This window comes from Chaetodon auriga, chromosome 4 (genome assembly GCF_051107435.1).
Source record: "Chaetodon auriga isolate fChaAug3 chromosome 4, fChaAug3.hap1, whole genome shotgun sequence".
In the NCBI taxonomy this organism is placed as follows: Eukaryota; Metazoa; Chordata; class Actinopteri; order Chaetodontiformes; family Chaetodontidae; genus Chaetodon; species Chaetodon auriga.
Genome location: NC_135077.1, coordinates 20902830 through 20920683, shown reverse-complemented (window position 1 = coordinate 20920683; position 17854 = coordinate 20902830). Strand labels below are relative to the sequence as shown.

Below are 17854 nucleotides of genomic sequence, written 5' to 3'. Positions count from 1 at the left end.
TCGTTTCAGCGGATATTTCAGTGAAGAAAATGTTTTCCACCCGTTCCTGGGACGCCATGACTTCTAGTGAAACCCGAGTCCCGAACTAATGAGGGGGGCTTAGTGAGGAGCGAACGGTTCACGAACAAGATGGCCGCCCTGAGGCAGCAGATCCATCTTTCTCTCCTCACGTAAACACGGAGATTTCATGCGGGTGTCCGTCTCACGACGGTAGCAGTTAGGCAACAACTTTAAGGGCTTTGAAGGCATCACTTCCTAACGACGGGCATCGTTTTTTGGAGACTAATCTGAAGATCGCTTGAAGTTTTCTCATTGCGGAGGTTTCCTGGACGGTTCGGTGCTGAGGAGACGCGGAGCCTCACTGCGATGTGTCCGCTCTAACTTTGACTGTCCGAGAAAAGTTTTATATCCGCGGCTTTTTCAGTTATTTCACTCACTTTCCCAATCTGTCTGCTTTGCTTTTAAGGCATCTAACACTTGAGTATCTCCTAAGCTTGACATGCTTCAGTCGTTTTAGGGCTTTTTGGGTTTTTACATCACTTTTGCTCATGCAGCGCACCAGCTAAAAAACAGCTAGCTTAAAGAACAGCTCGCTAACTGGACCATGAGTTCATCCCGAGTCAGACCGCAGCAGCTACCGCAGAGCCAGGCCGGCAGGGAGCCGCACAGACTGGACTCCGGCGAGGGCATAGAGATGGAGAACATCCAGCATCAAGACCTGGGTCTCGGAGGAGTCATAGGCACCCCGTCCCCTCCGTCCAGACAAGCGTGGAGTCGGGATAACCCGGGATTCGAGCCCGAGGATGAGATCATGGAAGCCGATTGGCCTCCAGCGAGCCCCGGGAGGAGGTCGGTGTCCACGGCCTCCAGCAGCAGCTGCAGCAGTGGCCTGGGTAGCTACACCAGCGGGGGCAGCAGCCCCCACATCCCCCGAGGAGGACTCTACCCGACCCCGACCGTGGATGCCCAGCAGCAGGACCGGCATGAGCACGGCAGCTGCATGAAGCAGATACTGCAGAAGATCCGAGGTGAGTCGCTCTTCATGCTCAGGTGACAGCAGGATGATGGAAGAACAAAGTGACAGCGAGGCTTCAGGCTGTGTTTAGTCATGTAACTGATTTAAAGTCCTAAGTGATCAATATTATCAGGACCAATCGAATATTAAGATAAGATATGATGAGATATAACTTTATTAACCCCTGAGAAGCAGGAAAAAAGGAGACAGAGAAGAGAATAAAAATATAAAATACAAAATAAAAAAATAAACTATACATTCAAGAGTATGAAAAATAATATTGCAAATGGAAAATGTTAGAAATTGGACATGATTATGGATAATTAAGTCCAGTGTTTTTGCACAATAGATAAAATGTATGTAAATATGTGTAACACTCACTAAGGAAAAAAATGATATTGCATGAATGTAAAGTGGAAATATTAGGATCAAAATCAACAATTTTATGATAAATTCATTGATCCCACAGAGGGGAAATTATATTGTTACAGACAGCAGTAATAACAAGAATAAAGAATAAAGAAGGTGATGTAGAAAAAGAGCAAACGGACAGTAAAAAGGATAAAATAAAAATCAACTACATATTTCTGATTGTACATTAGATAAAAAAAGTGTATAAAATAATCAGATAACATGGAAGAAAGTGGAGAACGTGTAACAAAGACGTTAACTGGGCCAGAATGAAATCAGTGGAACAAATTCCAGAAACATAATAAAAAAAGAGACAATGAAAGTAAAATGAAGAGAAAAGACAAAGTAAAGCAGGAAGTGACTTTAATCAGAGAGCTTATCCAGCACTTCTCTCAGTATGAGACATTTTCTGAGGTGGACAAATTCCATCAGATTGGATCTGTGCTCTGATATTTCTGGATTCGTGTAGCCGGTGCACTTTCACTTGCTCTTTCCAGCTTTTACAGCCTCTACAGCCAGCTCTTTACAGCCGAGAGGAGGCACAACAAGCTGCCCGTCAGGCTGAATGTTTGTGTAATCGTGTCTTCAGTATGCTGATGTCCTCTTGAATGGCTGTTTTTCTGTGCAGTTCTGTGGGGCACTGAGCTGATGGAGGACAGCGACAGCAGCAGAGAAAGATACCTGAGGAACGTCCTGCGGGAGATGCTCACATACGTGGCGTTCCTCGTCACTATCTGTATCTGTAAGTGAACACAACGACAGACGCGTGTTTGTGCACAACTCGCTCATCAGTCATGAGCAGCCCTCAGCCTGCTGAGGACGAATAAACAGAACAGGAATCAGTTTTCATCTAAACTGCATCACCTGCACATCAAGGGACTAACTAACACCCAGGGAAAGAGCTGTAGAGCCTCCCCATGAGCGACGAGGCCCTGCCGGGACCTGTCCCCTCCTCTAATGCCCCAGTCCCGTTCTTCATCATAAGTATAATCAGGTGTTTGCAGTTTGAACTGTTTTTACTCAGAAATTTGTTAAAACGACTAAATCAGCTTGATTTTTACATTTAGATTAATTATTCGTGGCGGTGCGACAGCTCCATGAAGGTCAGGAAACACAGAAAGCTTGAACTCTTTGGTCGAACGCTGTTCTAAAGTCACATTTTTATTGTTGTCACTCGGCAGCCGTTCATCGCTTCCAGTAAACTTAAACTACAGTGATTGGTAGGAAACTAAAAGAGCTGATACAAAAACAAATCAGCCGTGAGCAATGTGACCAACTAGTATACATCCTTGGCTTGTTAAAACCTGGTCCTGGGCTGAACTGAGCTGACACCTGATCTTTGACTGTGACACCAAACAGGCTCGGCCACCTTTCTGGAGCTGAAAAGCTTTTTTCCAAGCTCACAGTCTGTGCTAAAGCTTTTGGCAGCTGAAGGCAGCCGAATCTTCCACACTTGTCAGCGGGTTTAAATTCCAATGTGCACAAATTTGATGGCTGCATTTTGGGATGGTAAACAAATTGATGGAAATCCCACATTTAAAAAGGCGAGTGAGGAGAAAACTGATGGTGAAGCTTCTCTGCTCTCTTTTTGCTGCAATGAAAAATGCCAAAGTGTGGTTTAGGGCGGATCAGGAAATGACTTCCTAGCAGACGGGGTGAAGGCAGACTGTGCCAGGCTGAGCTGGACTATTAAAAGCAGTTTCCAGAGTAACTCTGTGATGAACGCTGATGGAGGAGACTAATGCAGAGGTGAAACAAAACGACGTTTCATGTGATTTTGAGTTCATTTTTTGGGTTCGTCACGTCTTTCAAAAGTCGGCGTCATTCTGGACGGAAACGTTTATTCAGACAGTCAAACATTTGCTCCGTGTTAGTTCTCCTGTGTGTCTTCCTGAATTTTAACTTGTCATGTTTTATTATTACTGATGTTAAATTGTCATTTGCTCTGCAGTGACTTATGGGATGGTGAGTGCCAACATGTACTACTACACCAAAGTCATGTCTCAGCTTTTCCTGGACACGCCGCTGTCTGCAGGGGACACTTCCACTTTTAGAAGCCTCTCAACCATGGAGGATTTCTGGAAGGTAAAACCAATAACGGAATAATGGATTTTCTTACCTGTGGACAGAACCGGGCTAGTTTTTTCCTCCTGTTTTCAGTTTATGCTATGCTAAGCGAAGCATCTCTCAGCAGTAGCCACATATTTAGCATGCAGACATGAGAGTAGCATCGATGTTGAAACTCAGCCCTCTTCTGTGTCTTAATCCCGCCTGTTCTTCATTTCCAGTTCACACAGGGACCTTTCCTCAGTGGCATGTACTGGGAGGTGTGGTACAACAACAAGAGCCTGCCGGAGAACCAGAGTCTCATCTACTATGAGAACTTGCTCCTCGGGGTGCCTCGGCTCCGGCAGGTCAAAGTCCGCAACGAGTCCTGCTCGGTCCACGACGATCTGAGAGACGAGGTCCAGGACTGCTACAACATGTACACCCCAGCCAACGAGGACACCGCCCCCTTTGGCCCCAAGAATGGCACTGCGTGAGCGCAAAGGGAGACTACAGCTGCGTGATGTGTGTTATACCAACTACTGCCTCCATCCTAAGTCTGTTTTCTGCTGTCTCTTAGGTGGGTGTATGCTACGGAGAGCGAGATGAATGGCAGCAGTTACTGGGGTCAGGTGTCGAAATACGGAGGTGGAGGATACCACCAAGACCTGTCTCGCACTAAGGAGGAGTCCACGATCCAACTGCGGTTTCTCAAAGACCACCTGTGGCTGGACAGAGGCACCCGGGCGGTGTTTCTGGACTTCTCCGTCTACAATGGGAACATCAACCTCTTCTGCATCGCCAAGTGAGACAGCATGTCCATGTCCAATGGACAACTAGTTTACATTAATCAATCAATCAAAAACTCCCAGAGGAAACAAAACTGAAGTGTGTTCACTGCTGGAACAGTTTAACTGCCACAAATGTCATTTAACCTCCTCAATACTCAGAATTCTGTCGCTCTTTTTACATTTATTCTACAATTATGAATCAGGAACACAGACAGGTGACGTCTTCACATTGCTTCCTCTAAACGACAAACATTTTTAAACCCAAAGATATTCAGTTTCTAATAATATGAAACTGAGAGTTGGAACAAAGCCCCACATTTGAGAAGCAGCGAACGTTGCAATGATGGCGGTTAACTGATCATCAGCACTGCTATCAGATTCATCTTGACTTGCTCTGATTGTATGAACACTAACAGTTGGGGTCATGTGCTGCTCTCGTCAGGCTGCTGGTGGAGTTTCCTGCCACAGGTGGGGCGGTGACTTCCTGGCAGTTCCAAACGGTGCGTCTGATACGATACGTGTCCAGCTGGGACTACTTTGTGGGTCTGTGTGAGGTGGCGTTCTGCCTCTTCATCGTCTACTACGTGGTGGAGGAGGTGCTGGAGATCCGCATCCACCGCCTGCATTACTTCAAGAGCCTGTGGAACTGTCTGGACGTTCTCATCGTGGTGGTGCGCATCAGAGTGGTTTTTACGATGATTCGTCTCCTTTTAACCGTCGGTTTAATAGCCGTTCACTGAGCTTGTGGTTAATTGTCTCTCTGCTCTGTTTTCAGTTGAGTGTCGTTGCTATCATCATGAACATAACCAGGACGGCGATGGTCGGCAGCCTTCTCAAAGGCCTGCTGGAGAACCACACTGCTCACCCCAGCTTTGAGGCTTTGGCCAACCTGCAGGTCAGCTTCAACAACGTGGCCGCCATCATCGTCTTTTTCTCCTGGGTCAAGGTACAAATCTTCTCCCCTTCGGTTCGTCTGTCCAAAACGATCACAGTGCACGTTAGCGATGAATCATCTCTCTCATCCTCTCAGCTTTTTAAGTTCATCAACTTCAACAAGACCATGAGTCAGCTCTCCAGCACCATGTCTCGCTGTGCCAAGGACCTTGTGGGTTTCGCCATCATGTTCTTCATCATCTTCCTGGCGTACGCTCAGCTCGCCTACTTGGTGTTTGGAACCCAAGTCAACGATTTCAGCACTTTCCAAGCCAGCATGTGAGAGCAGTCAAAGAGCAGTCGTACCAATGCCCCAAACATCTGATGCTTCCTGTTGTATGACGATGTTGAAATGTTTCCTGTTTGTGTAGTTTCACTCAGTTCCGGATCATTCTGGGAGACTTTGAGTTCTCAGAAATAGAGGAGGCGAATCCAGTGCTCGGACCGATCTACTTCACAACCTTTGTCTTCTTCATCTTCTTTATCCTCATGGTGAGTTCGGTTGGTCCCACCTGTTTGTTTGTGTTGTTTACGTCTAACCGTCACTAACAGGAACACCTTTTCTCATTTCCTGTCTAAAGAACATGTTCCTGGCCATCATCAATGACACGTACTCTGAGGTGAAGGCTGACATGTCCCAGCAGAGGTCTGAGATGGAAATGACTGACCTCATTAAGAAGGTATTGAACTCCATCTGTCAGCTGTTTCCGCTGATTTCCATTAAGTCAACAAAAGCCACGATGCCAATAATGACAGAGGGTCCGCCTCAATGGGCCTTTTCTCCACAAACTTCTCCAAATACACAGATACTTAAAGGTAATTAAAGGTATTCAGAAAGAAAAAGAAGATCAGAGACTGGAAAGGTGCTAGTGGAGTGCCACCTCTATGATTCACTGCAGGAGGTTGCTGATTGGTGGTCACAGCATGTTTCTGTCCCGTTCTGTGCTACCTATCCACATTCTGCAACTTGCTTGTCAGGGTTGTAACAAAGCTTTGATGAAGCTGAGGCTGAAGAAGACGGCAGTGGACGACATATCCGACAGCTTGCGTCAGGCGGGGGGCAAACTCAACTTTGATGAGCTCCGCCAGGATCTTAAAGGGTGAGCAGAACCTCGAATAATGCCGAAAACTTCCCACTATTAGATGTGGTGTTTGGTTTTGTGAATATCGGATTCATGCTACGTGTCCTGAGCGTGTTCCGTGTTTTCTCTTTGTTCAGAAAGGGCCACACGGATGCAGAGATCCAGGCCATCTTCGCCAAGTACGATCACGACGGCGACCAGGAGCTGACGGAGCACGAACACCAGCAAATGAGAGACGACCTGGAGAGAGAGAGAGTGAGTGATGATGTCTTCAGTTTGTTCCTTCGTTTAAGAAAAGCTGGTGAAACGCACAGAAAAGCTTGTGGCGCCATCCACCCTGACGCCACGCCTGCACATGCTCAGTGTCTCTCTGCTCATATGCTAGGAGGACCTGGATCTGGAACGCAATTCGCTGACCAGACCCAGCAGTGGGCGGAGCTTTCCTCGTACCCAGGATGACTCGGAGGAAGACGATGACGAGGATAGCGGCCACAGCTCTCGCCGTCGCGGCAGCAGCTCGGGGGGCGTCTCCTATGAGGAGTTTCAAGTGTACGGAGTGGTTTTTTTTTTTGTTTTTTTTTTAATCATTAAACAGTGACAGCTATAGTGTGACACAGTTTAACGTGTCTCTGTATCTCTCAGGCTGGTGAGACGTGTGGACAGGATGGAGCACTCCATCGGCAGCATAGTGTCAAAGATCGACGCTGTGATAGTGAAGCTGGAAGCCATGGAGAGGGCCAAGCTCAAAAGGAGGGACGTGCTGGGGAGGCTGCTGGACGGAGTCATGGAGGTGAGACTCAGTGGATACGCAGTCAGTGCAGAAATGAAAGGAGTCGCTCAGTGTGACAAACACGCACAAAGGATTCATATTATTTCTGTGGAGCTTTATGTCTTTAGCTCACATTTTGAGGCAGTTTTACAGCTTTGCTTCAGTCTCACTGCTCTCATACAGTAGCATCACGTTTGTTTGAGCACAAAAGCTCTAAAAACCCAGAATGCACCAGCAGACAGACTCTGTTGACCATGACCAGCTGGGGAGCAAAGTGTTTAGCAGCTGAAGAACCGGATTTTGTTGTGAATAGTCACAAGAGACTAAAAACTGATTAAAGCAAAGTGGATACTGGACTTTGATTCATCAGGTGGTCAGAAATATGATGAATAAAGTGACGTTTCCCCGCATCTGCTGGATGTGTCAGCAAGCAGCTGATTATGTGTTTGCAACATCAGCTGAAAAGGTGATGATATGATCATCCTGCATTTACAGCTCGTTTCTACTGCCCCCAAGTGGCCAAAATGTGTTCACGCAGGCTTCAGTAGCTGGTTCCAGACTGCTTTCTGTATGAATTTGCCTTCTTAAACGTATTGCTGGAAAAACAGTTTCTGTAATTCAGGAAGGAGAAAGTTATGCTTAACGATGCATTAAAACATCAAAACTCAGAGTGTGACTAAAGCTCAGGACAGTGAAGCCTTTAGACTACCGCCAAACATTTCTCTATACACACACAAATAAATAAACGAAAGAACTCAGGAAGCAGCGGTAAGCTGTGCTTCAGCATTGTGGAGAAAAGGGAATCCTGTCCTGCTGCATGTGTCATATATGCAGATTTACAGGAAGCAGACGTGCATGCTGTCAGACTTCCTGCAGCCTTTCTTCTGTGCACGTTCACATCCTGAACGACTGAATCTTTTTGCATCTGTCAGGATGAGCGTTTAGGACGGGACACCGACGCCCACAGGGAGCAGATGGAGAGGCTGGTGAGGGAGGAACTGGAGCGCTGGGAGTCCGACGACATGGCGTCACAGGTCAGCCACCCGCAGCCGGCCACTCCCGTCGGCCACCGGCCCCGGCCGTCCTCTTCCTTATCCACGGACGGCCTCGATGCGAGCGCGCCCGGGAGCGGCCATGTGTGAGGACCTGACCTGCTGAAGAATATTCCACTCTAGCAAGAAACTATTGGAAATATCCCGGCGGCGGAACGAGTGCCTGAAGAAGTGGGACCAAAACGAGACGTCTTATTGAAGCTGTTTAGACGTCTCCAACACTTAAATGCACTGAAAGCGAGTGAAGCTCTCCACACAGACATCGAACAGTATTCACCAGACTTCTAAAGCTTTTACCAAGTATTACTTTAACGGGACGATGAAGGAAGCGGCGACGTGTGAAAGAGGAAGAAGAGCGACGAAGGATTACACAGTATTACAGCACAGTATACACTATCCTATCAGCATACTCAGAATACACAGTGTGTGATGTTAACGTACTCAGCAGCTTTTGATTCCTGTATCTCACATCTTAGCATTTCTACAAACACCAAAAGGGCGTTTCTACAGCTGTTAATTTTGCTGATTATTTTTTCATCATTTTAATATACAGTAGGTACAAGTGTGGCACGTTCTGTCATATTTACTCATCTTCTGTACATCAATGAAGCTTCGGATTAAATAGCTTATTATCATTTTATGATACATATTGTAACTTTAAACAAACTTCGATTTGGAGTGCGTCTAGTGTTCATGGGAAACCCATGCATTTATTATTTTTCCCCTGTGCCTTACATTTTTTTACAATCTACTTCTTTTTTTTAATCTGTTATGCCAAAATAAAGTTTTATTAAAATATATAAGTTTGATTTGTTTGTTTGTTATGCTTTTGTCTGGTTTGGTTTATGATTCATTTGTAGCGACAAGAAAAAAATCATAAATATAACGTTTATAATAATACACAAAATGTAACTTTGAGATACCAAGACATCTAAAAATTACAAACGTTCACGATACGATTAAAGTATTCAGAAACATTTTAAGGGTAACTTCCTCATAATGACACGTTTTTTTAATCAAGTATGTAATCTGACAGTTATTATTGGGAAAATACAAATCTGTTACTGGATTAAGCTGTATCGAGTTTTTAATTCTGTTGATTTCCTTGAAAGAAGAAATCCATTTAAACACAAGTAAATATTTATTGATTATTGTAAACTTTACATACGTTGAACTGTTTGTTTACCTATAGATGAATTTCACATTTGTGCACCTTCAGCAGACCAACTGCACACTGACTGAAGTACTTCAGGTTACACAAAGAAGCACTGTCGTACTACTGTATGATACTGCTTCTACAGGAAACTTTCATAGAAATGATCAAAGTGTGATCGGTACCAAACGCTCATCAACAGAATTACTGCAGGTCAACATCAAAACATGTAAACTGGATGACTGCACTGGAAAAAGTTCCATGAACGTTAACATTTTCAGAGTATAAATGTAAATATAAACATTTTCTTTGGACTTAAAAAGTGAACACATACTTAATAACTAAATAATGAAGTGAATAAATTCTACAATAACTACAATTACAAACAGTCAATGCAACGATTCTGGAAACTGCAACAGCTAAAAAAAAAAATCAATACGACTGAATTACAAAAGAAGAGAAAAAGGCAGAGTGAGTATGAAATGACACAGCATAAATAACCACAGTTTGAAATATAAACCTGAAAGAAACAAATCACACGTTCGTCCACCATCACTGCAGTGTGAGACGCATAGTTTTAGAATGATGTCACGACATGACTGCGGGTGGCTGATTTCAGCTAGAAAGCTCCAAACATGTACCACAAGCTCCCTGCTCAGCACGAAACAGCATGAAGAATTTAGCATCATTTAGCTAGCTCGCTAACAGCCAAATAAATGTGAATCTTACTCTCTAACACTTTCACATCAACTTTATAGGTTGATGTCAATGTTGGGTCAACAATTAGAAGTTTTAGTCTGGAGCTTGAGCCAGGAAGTAATTAATGTTAGCTTAGCTTAGTATAAAGACTGGAAGCAGCAGGAGCCAGCTAGCTTGGCTCTTTTCAAAGTTCAAAAATACACCCTGAAGCCAAAGCTAAACCTCCAAAGCCACGAGTTGTTGTCATATCTGAATATCGGTTGTGCTTGTACAGGCAGGTTCCTGCGTGAATTATTTCTAAGAAAACAACAACCAAACGCAGAGATGTCCCAGAGTCCTGTGCTCACTGTGACACTGTTGGCGTTAGCATTAAACAAACAAGATACTAGTCAGCTTTAGGGCTGCTGGATGTGTTTTTGCTAGCTGTTTCCCCTGCTTCCAGTCTTTATGCTAAGCTAAGCTAACCGCCTCCTAGCTCCATACTTACAGACATTAGAGCAGCAGAAAGAAAGAAAGGATGCCAATTCACACGTTTAAGAGAATTTCTTAATGTAGCGGAGTTTCAGATAGGCGATGATCAGGAATACGAAGGTCATGGCGGTCAAAGCCACATGATTCTCCCACAGTCCCCAGGTGGTGTACTCTATCCCCAGGTAGTCCAGATACTGCTCTCCTGTGCATCTGAAATAACACGAGCCCCAGCCGGTCACATACTTTAACATGAGGTCTGACGGACGAGCTGGACTGGAAACATCTTTGTTTAGGGGAGCTGACCACAGAGTGAGCATGCAGGTGTACTCACGTCAGGCCGGCGGTGCTCACGCTGCAGTTGGTCACTGCAGCCGACACGTTGGCTTGGATCACAGCCTCCTCACAGAACTTCAAACCCAAAAACTCATTGATCTTCAAAGCCTGAACACAGACAGCGCAGCCAATCAACGCAAAGTCAATACAGCTCATTAGACTGACTGCTGATCTGTGGTGATCAATAGAGGAACACGGCTGAACATTTAAGTCTTTAAGATGACGACATTTTAATGTGTGACTGACAGTTTGGTCCAGTGCTGCATGAGAGCTGCAAACTATAAATATAGAGTTCTTACTAGTACTTTCACTGCCTTCACTTGGACTTACTGCGAGGCCGTAGCGAGGAATGCTGAAGTACTTCAGCCAAGCCAGCCAGTCCATGATGCTGGGCAGGTTCACCAGGAGGCCTGAGAAAATCTACAAACACAACACAAACTGGAGCTTCGGGCATTGTTTCACAGGTGTTCACAGGTGTTCCTAATGATACTGACTGAGGCTGCGCTGACACATCTAAATGGAACAGAGCCTTGATTAATGTCATTAGTCTCAGCTGTGAGTTTCTGGTGATCAGAGTATGAAGTCTGCTGTCAGAGCGGCTCAGTTCAGTTTCTCTGTTGTGTCTTCACTGACATAACACCATAAAAGCAGTCTCGTGTGGTTTATTGCTATTAACCATCTGCATTATAAATACATGAAAACGTTGAACAAAGCTGTGATCTTAATGACACTTGGGCTTTTTTAACTAAGCAGAAGGTCATCGTCTTAAAAACGACATGAACAAGGAGGTTAATGAGCAGTAAGAGGAGATTTTTTACTTCATGACTTCTCAGAGCAGACTCTGGAAAACAGCAGAGTCCTGGAAACTGACGCGTCTCTCACCATCATGAAGACGAAGGTGATGGTCATAAAGATGTTGGCGAGCGCCACGACGCTCTGGTCAGCTGAGATGGCCATTGTCATGGCCGTGGCCGTGTAGGCCACCAGAGTCACTGTCAGCGTGAAGACGAGGAAGGCTGCTGCTGTGGATTTGAGGCCTGAGTGGACACAAACACACAGGTTAAATACTGAGCTGCCGTACCTGCCTGGCAAAGGTGAGCGCCTCTCGATCCAGTGCTCAAAGATTCAAAGTGTTCCACACTGGTTGGGTTCCAGCTCTGTGAGTCTCACCGATCATGAAGTAGACAATGCAGCTGAAGATGACAGAGGTGATGGTGCGCAGGGTGATGTCAGACAGGATCTTAGACAGGAAGTACACGGACACTCTGTAGTAGCCACTGATGTACTCGTGCCTGTCACAAGAAAACCCAAGCACCAATCAGATTCTAGCTCTGCCCTCAAAGGTATGTTCAGTCAAACACACAGATGTGCGACTTCCTGACAGATTACACACACAAAGAGTTTCCTCTCGATGATGAAGAGCTCGGCCGCTGACACGGTGCTGAAACACTGGTTGGTGGTGATGAAGAAGAGGGCGCCCATCCTGCCAAAAAGAACAAAAAGGGCAAACGATGAAGGTCCAGCTGCTCAGCCATGATGCTGACCGCTCACTTTGCTCCTGTAGTCTTTAAAAAACATTTGACGGACAAGTTAAGAAGGTTAAAACTTGATTTTCATTGGTGCAGGTATTTGAAAAATGGTACTTGGTTACATTCCACCACTGCTGACCGAACATGGCGTGTAAATGAAAAGGCTGATTGTCTGACGCTGACAGAGTCGACTCTGAACAGTCAACACTGTGTGGATTATGGTGCTAAATGTGCCGTGGTCCACACACACATACAGGGACTTAAAAGGTGGCTGACTCCACCGTGGCCCTGCACCCAGAGGAGGGAGGGAGGGGTAAATAATCTGCCATACTGCCTATGCATTGACCATGAATGTAATGCCATCGGGATCTTATACTCCACTGAAGCGTGCACAGAAAAGAGGAGGGAGGCCATTGAGATTTCTGATGTGCTTCACTGGGCTTGTGAGTACCAGGTTGTGCCCAATAAAACATAGTAAGAGGATTAACGATGCAGAAACTGCTCTACTTTTCACACTTTAAAAGCAACAACTGACTTAAGAACCTGAGCAGTTAACAGGATCCATATGCTCATACTATAAGGCCACATAATGTTCTAGATTAACAGAAATGATCTAAACGTTATATCTGAGCTCCGGCAGCTCCGGCCCTCTGTGTGCAGTAAATACATCATGGACAGAGGATTCCTGTGTGAGGCTCACCTGTTTTGGATACCACTCTGATCGTCTTTGACCTCGAAGAAAATGGCTCCGACGATGAGAGCGAGGAAGATGTTGACTCCCAGCTGCCCAGAAAACAACGTGAGACAAGAGAAGCACCGACAACCGTTGAGAAAAGTCCTGTTTGTAACTACAGAGTGCGTGAGAGCAGTGGAAAGTTGTAAGATGAGTAAGGAACAGCAGGGTTATTTTTCTGTATTTTGATGCTTCAGGACTCTTAGGAAAGACAAACATTGTTTTTTAATCTTTTTTAACAGTTAAAGTCTTAACAGTTTTGAGGCTTTCCCTCCTCCGTACATTTTGCTCTGAGGTGAGAGAAACCTCAAACCCAAAACTGTACTTCTTATTTTTTTTTTGTTTATGGCAAAGGAAGGTTTAACTCTGAGGCAAGGAAAAGGAAAAAGTGCTTCAGTGCTTCTAACTGTCCTGAGTTTTTTGTGAAGAATGGAAATAAAACATGAGCAGTGTCCTCTTTGGAAAAAAAAAAGCTAATGTTTGTGGGCATCAGGGGGTCAAGTGGATGCCCTGCTCCTCCTCCAGGCCGGCCTAACCGAGAGAGCCGGAGGTGGGGGAGGATGACAGAAAAGAGTGAAGAAAATGAAAGGGACACAAGTTTTAATCCCAACAATTTACAGATTATGACAGGACTAAGCGGTTCCCAGGGTGAAGGGATAAGCTAATACGGTTGAGCCTTTTTCACCTCATTCCCCACAGCCCCTCATGTGAAAGCCGGGCAGCGGACTGATAGGTCATGACGCCATCATGTGATGAGTCTCGGACCAGGCCAAGGGGCTTTGGCCAGATATGATATCAGTTCAGATCCTGGCCCAAAGAGGCAAGAGTGGGGTCACAACAGTCACAAAAGCCGATTACGGCGCCCACGCCACCTAGAGCCCCTCTCGTAGGATTATTTTGACTTATTTAGGGCCAATTAGCTGTTAATAATTCTTAAAGTGAGGAGACTTCTGACGGCATTTTGCTGCCATGGGGTGACTAATGAGGGCATTAAGTCTTGACCCCTCCAGAGCGCTGTCTACGCATCCTGTTCATGACGATAACGATGCTAACACCCATTATTTCTCTGCTCCTTTCACTCTTTGGAGTGTTTGGACGGAGTAAAGGTGACAGTGGCGCCGCATCATGATTCAACCTTTAACCCTGAAAACAGAGAACTTTAAGTTTATTAGAGATGGAGACTTGCAAGTTGCAAAATTGAGGGCTTACGTGAGACTTTTCTCTTTTGAATGATAGGCTTGAATTGAGACTCGAGGGCAGAAAGATGAGGAGGCCTTTCCTCAGATCAACAGATGTCAGAAAACGCTGAGCGGTGCTTAGTTTTTGTCTTTTGAAAACTGCCAAATGTGCATGAATCATTCAAACTGTAGTAAGGACGACACTCTTTAAGCTAGATAGTGCTAGAACTAGAACTAGAAGTGCTAGATCCTGCTTTTATTTTATGGTATTTCATTTTCCTGCTCAAGTCTCAAAAATTTAAGACTTGATGAGGAGGATTAGTTATTTATTTTATTTAACTATGGGGACGTATTACCTGGGCCACAGATGTCTGTGGGTTCAGCATGAGGTTCTGGAAGGTTCTCTTAAGCACCCAACCCAGCTGGTGGAAGAAGGAGCTGTTGTAGGTGATGGTGCGGGATGTTTTTGGACATGAGCTGCAGTCCTTCTCCTGGACGATGCGGTCCAGCTCAGCTCTCGTGTCGCTGGAGTAGCTGCTGTTCCTGAACTCCTCAACCAGGCGCTCCTCAATGCTCTGCCTGGAGCTGCCAAGCTCCTCAAAGTCCAAATCTGGCGGAAAGGGAAATTATTCATTTGAGGACTGGAAACAATGACAGACACCAATAACCTCATAAAGGACTGGACAAGTGGGGATGAGGGGTTAAAATGTGATATTTTAAAACACTTATTTGTAACAGGAAACACTTTTCCATGTCGACAAATCATCCTCTGATGAAGGAGGACGTCACCCTGACAGCTGGAGTACCTTCAGACCCGTGCACTTTGGTCATGGTTGTGGCGGTGAAGTCTCCATTTATAACATCCAGAAAGAAGTCAGCTGGGTTGTTGTGGGGCTCACAGGGATAGCCTGGAACACAGGTCACAGCGATCCATGTTTAATACGCAGGAAACATTTAAGATGCATGTCCAGTGTTACATCGAGGCGTTTTTATTATCTGATTCTTATAAGACTCAGAAGAATAAAGATGCACAACCATCTACGTTTATTTCCAGGTGCTGTTAAAAACATCAGTGACATTATTAACATGTCAGATGGTATCTTGTGGTGATAATAAACTTCCACATAGTCACCAATGTTGGCGAAGTAGTCCAAAGCGTTTGGCGCTGGTCCATGGTACACCATTTTCCCATTAACCAGCAGAGTCAGAGTGTCAAACAGTCTGTAGATGGAGTATCGTGGTTGGTGGATGGACATAATTATGGTTCTTCCATGACTGGCCATCCTGAGAGGACACACACAGTAAAAATATTAAGAGTGCAGTAAAGTTAAGCTGCCTTTGAAGTGAAAAAATACAAATGTGGTACAGCTAAATTGTGTTTTACAGTCAAGACTGTTACAGTATTTCATTATGATCAACTGATACTTCAAATAGTTTATTCTGCGTTTCCATATGTGCTTTTAAATCTGTAAACCTTTTTAAATTCTAACAGTTTACTAAACACTGTAAAAGATAAACTGAACAGACACACAGTGACTAGTGTGGGATATTACAATTATGGAGCTTTTTATTATCAAACAGCTGCAGGCTCTTCATCACACTGTCTGATAAATACCCCAATAATAGAATAATTGTAAAAGGTTAAATATAAATTATGTTAAATTAAAGTCATTTTCATAACAGTAAGTTCTGATTGCAGGCTTATAAACCATTAAAACCATTATAGTTTTGGTCGTGGCATCATTTTTCTTCTTTTTAATAGCAACATTTTGCCCTAAAATAAGCCTAAAATGTCACGTTTTAGCTTAACTGCAGCTTAAAACATATACTGAAAAACACAGTAAAAGCCAGAATCCTGATCTCTGGAAAAAGGCTGTTTTCCATCATAGAATCAGAAGAATGAGGAACGGCAGAAAAGCTTCTTTAACACCTTTTCAGCAGCAGCAGGACGGAGTTGGCAGTGCTGGCATCCAGCCCTGTGGTCGGCTCGTCCAGAAACAGAACTGACGGATCAATAATCAGCTCCATGCCGATGGTCGTCCTCTTCCTCTCACCTCCGGAGATTCCCCGGGTCATCTGTGTGCCCACCTGAGCAGAACACCCACACAATCACTGTCCGGACCCTCACCCGGTGTCTTGAAGCTGAGGCAGGACACACGGTTGGACATTTACCTTGGAGTCAGCCACTTTGGTGAGACCCAGTTCCTTAATGAGGCGATTGACTCGAGCCTCCTTCTCACTCTGAGGCACAGAGCTGGGCAGCCGCAGCGCCGCCGAAAAACGCAGGTTCTCCCTCACGGTCAGGGTGCCCATGACCACGTCTTCCTGGGAAGAGAGATGAGAGCTTGAGGTCAAAGGTCAGAGACTGGGAAGAAAATGTCTGTCTGTAATGTGACAGAGGTTTGTTAGAATGGATTAACTGTTTGGACTGTTTTCACTTTTCTGTGCTGTTTTCCAGTGAAAATGCTCTAATAAACGCGCTGCACTCTACCTGCCCAGCACCAAACAGCAGACAGACAAAGTTAACAACAACTTTAGCATCACAGCAGAGATGAGGAGTCAGATCTTTGTCTCAGGAATTGGTGGAGACCAAACCAGAAAGAGTTTATCAGACTCAGACTGGGTGTGTAAGTAAGCAACTGTTTGCCATATCGAGTTTACAGGTAGTAAGTATGTCACTGTTGTGTTTCTAGCAACCAAAAAAACTCAGTTCATGCAGGTTGAAGTAATGAATGTAACGCACCTGAACCACATAGCCAGAGAGGCACTTGAAGTTTGGAGGCTGTGGCGCTCGGTCAATGAGGACTTCTCCTGAGAGACCTGAAGGATCCTTCCTCGCAGCCAAAATGTCCAAGAACCTTTGAATAGAACACACAAAACAGTTATCTACAACATGTGCAGGTGGCTGTTCAGAGTTTAGTTTTTCTGCGTGATACCCACGAAGATTTTCCGCTTCCAGTCGGGCCAAGAATAGCGTTGAGGCCAGGTCTCATAATCCCACTGCATGAAGACAACACAACACGGATCAGTTCATTTAAAGGCAAAGACTGGATCACATCCAAATGATCTGCATCCATTTCTGAGGTGAATAATCGAAGAGTTTCACTTAACTGTAACAGTTTTACCACACAAATGTGAGGAGTGTGAAACAAAGTGGATTAATGTGACTCTTGGACATGTGATGAAACTCAGAAGCACTTAAATCGTTTTCCTCACAGCACATTTTCTAAATTTTCCTCCCTAATCCCAAATAAAATAATGATCATGAAAGGTTTTTGTAGTTTCATAAGCATTTCTGAAAAGCTGCACACACACACAAATCTATACTGTGGTGTAATAAATTCAAAAGCAAATCCTTTGACTTCAGAGAGAGCAGTTACACAAAAAGAGTCAGTGATATAAAATGGAATTAAAAGATTGAATAAAAGCCTGGCAGTGGATCACGTGATGGTGTTTAATTCGTTTCCCTGGCAGACTGCTCTTTAGTGCATCAGAGAGATTATATGCAAGAAACCATGCTTAATATCATATAATTAACACTGAGGCGGGAAAAGGCCCAAAAACTTGTGTGAAATGACTCATTCTTCCATGGGAAATGTCAGCTGTGTTTAATACCATCAGAAAGAGACCAATGTAAGAGTCTATTCACTATTGTCCTG

The 17854-nt window shown here is 44.7% G+C and overlaps 2 protein-coding genes across 4 annotated transcripts; one reads left to right on the top strand and one right to left on the bottom strand.

Moving 5' to 3' along the window:
- Nucleotides 1-115: 115 nt before the first annotated feature.
- pkd2 (polycystic kidney disease 2) lies at nucleotides 116-8907 on the top strand. Of its 2 annotated transcripts, none has more exons than XM_076729288.1 (15): nucleotides 116-1028; nucleotides 2055-2168; nucleotides 3378-3511; nucleotides 3715-3965; nucleotides 4053-4277; nucleotides 4706-4934; nucleotides 5039-5209; nucleotides 5294-5475; nucleotides 5568-5688; nucleotides 5778-5876; nucleotides 6175-6296; nucleotides 6416-6533; nucleotides 6664-6827; nucleotides 6921-7068; nucleotides 7980-8907. In XM_076729288.1, the coding sequence occupies exons 1-15, from the start codon at nucleotides 605-607 to the stop codon at nucleotides 8187-8189; spliced, it is 2712 nt and encodes a 903-aa protein (XP_076585403.1). In that variant the 5' UTR covers nucleotides 116-604; the 3' UTR covers nucleotides 8190-8907. The 2 variants fall into 2 exon arrangements, with proteins under 2 accessions (XP_076585403.1, XP_076585405.1); XM_076729290.1 differs by having other exon boundaries at nucleotides 467-1028; nucleotides 6667-6827; nucleotides 7980-8891.
- Nucleotides 8908-10484: 1577 nt separating this feature from the next.
- abcg2d (ATP binding cassette subfamily G member 2 (JR blood group)) lies at nucleotides 10485-17188 on the bottom strand. Of its 2 annotated transcripts, none has more exons than XM_076728725.1 (14): nucleotides 17136-17188; nucleotides 16939-17053; nucleotides 16368-16520; nucleotides 16126-16283; nucleotides 15328-15479; nucleotides 14985-15103; nucleotides 14545-14788; nucleotides 12985-13060; nucleotides 12149-12238; nucleotides 11926-12047; nucleotides 11638-11792; nucleotides 11086-11175; nucleotides 10816-10863; nucleotides 10485-10664 (listed from the first exon to the last, which is right to left on the bottom strand). In XM_076728725.1, exons 1-14 carry the CDS (start codon nucleotides 17186-17188, stop codon nucleotides 10485-10487), a joined length of 1755 nt encoding a protein of 584 aa, XP_076584840.1. The 2 variants fall into 2 exon arrangements, with proteins under 2 accessions (XP_076584840.1, XP_076584839.1); XM_076728724.1 differs by having other exon boundaries at nucleotides 14545-14805; nucleotides 15002-15103.
- Between the last annotated feature and the right edge of the window lie 666 nt (nucleotides 17189-17854).

Excerpts from the sequence above, each read along its gene's own strand:
- pkd2 (XM_076729288.1), top strand. The coding sequence starts at position 605 with ATGAGTTCATCCCGAGTCAGACCGCAGCAGCTACCGCAGAGCCAGGCC. Across the intron at positions 4,278-4,705 it reads AACCTCTTCTGCATCGCCAA|GCTGCTGGTGGAGTTTCCTG; the intron begins GTGAGACAGCAT and ends TGCTCTCGTCAG. Across the intron at positions 6,828-6,920 it reads TCCTATGAGGAGTTTCAAGT|GCTGGTGAGACGTGTGGACA; the intron begins GTACGGAGTGGT and ends TGTATCTCTCAG.
- abcg2d (XM_076728725.1), bottom strand. The coding sequence starts at position 17,188 with ATGAGACCTGGCCTCAACGCTATTCTTGGCCCGACTGGAAGCGGAAAA. Across the intron at positions 17,054-17,135 it reads ACTGGAAGCGGAAAATCTTC|GTTCTTGGACATTTTGGCTG; the intron begins GTGGGTATCACG and ends TTCTATTCAAAG. Across the intron at positions 10,864-11,085 it reads TTCCTCGCTACGGCCTCGCA|GCTTTGAAGATCAATGAGTT; the intron begins GTAAGTCCAAGT and ends GTCTGTGTTCAG.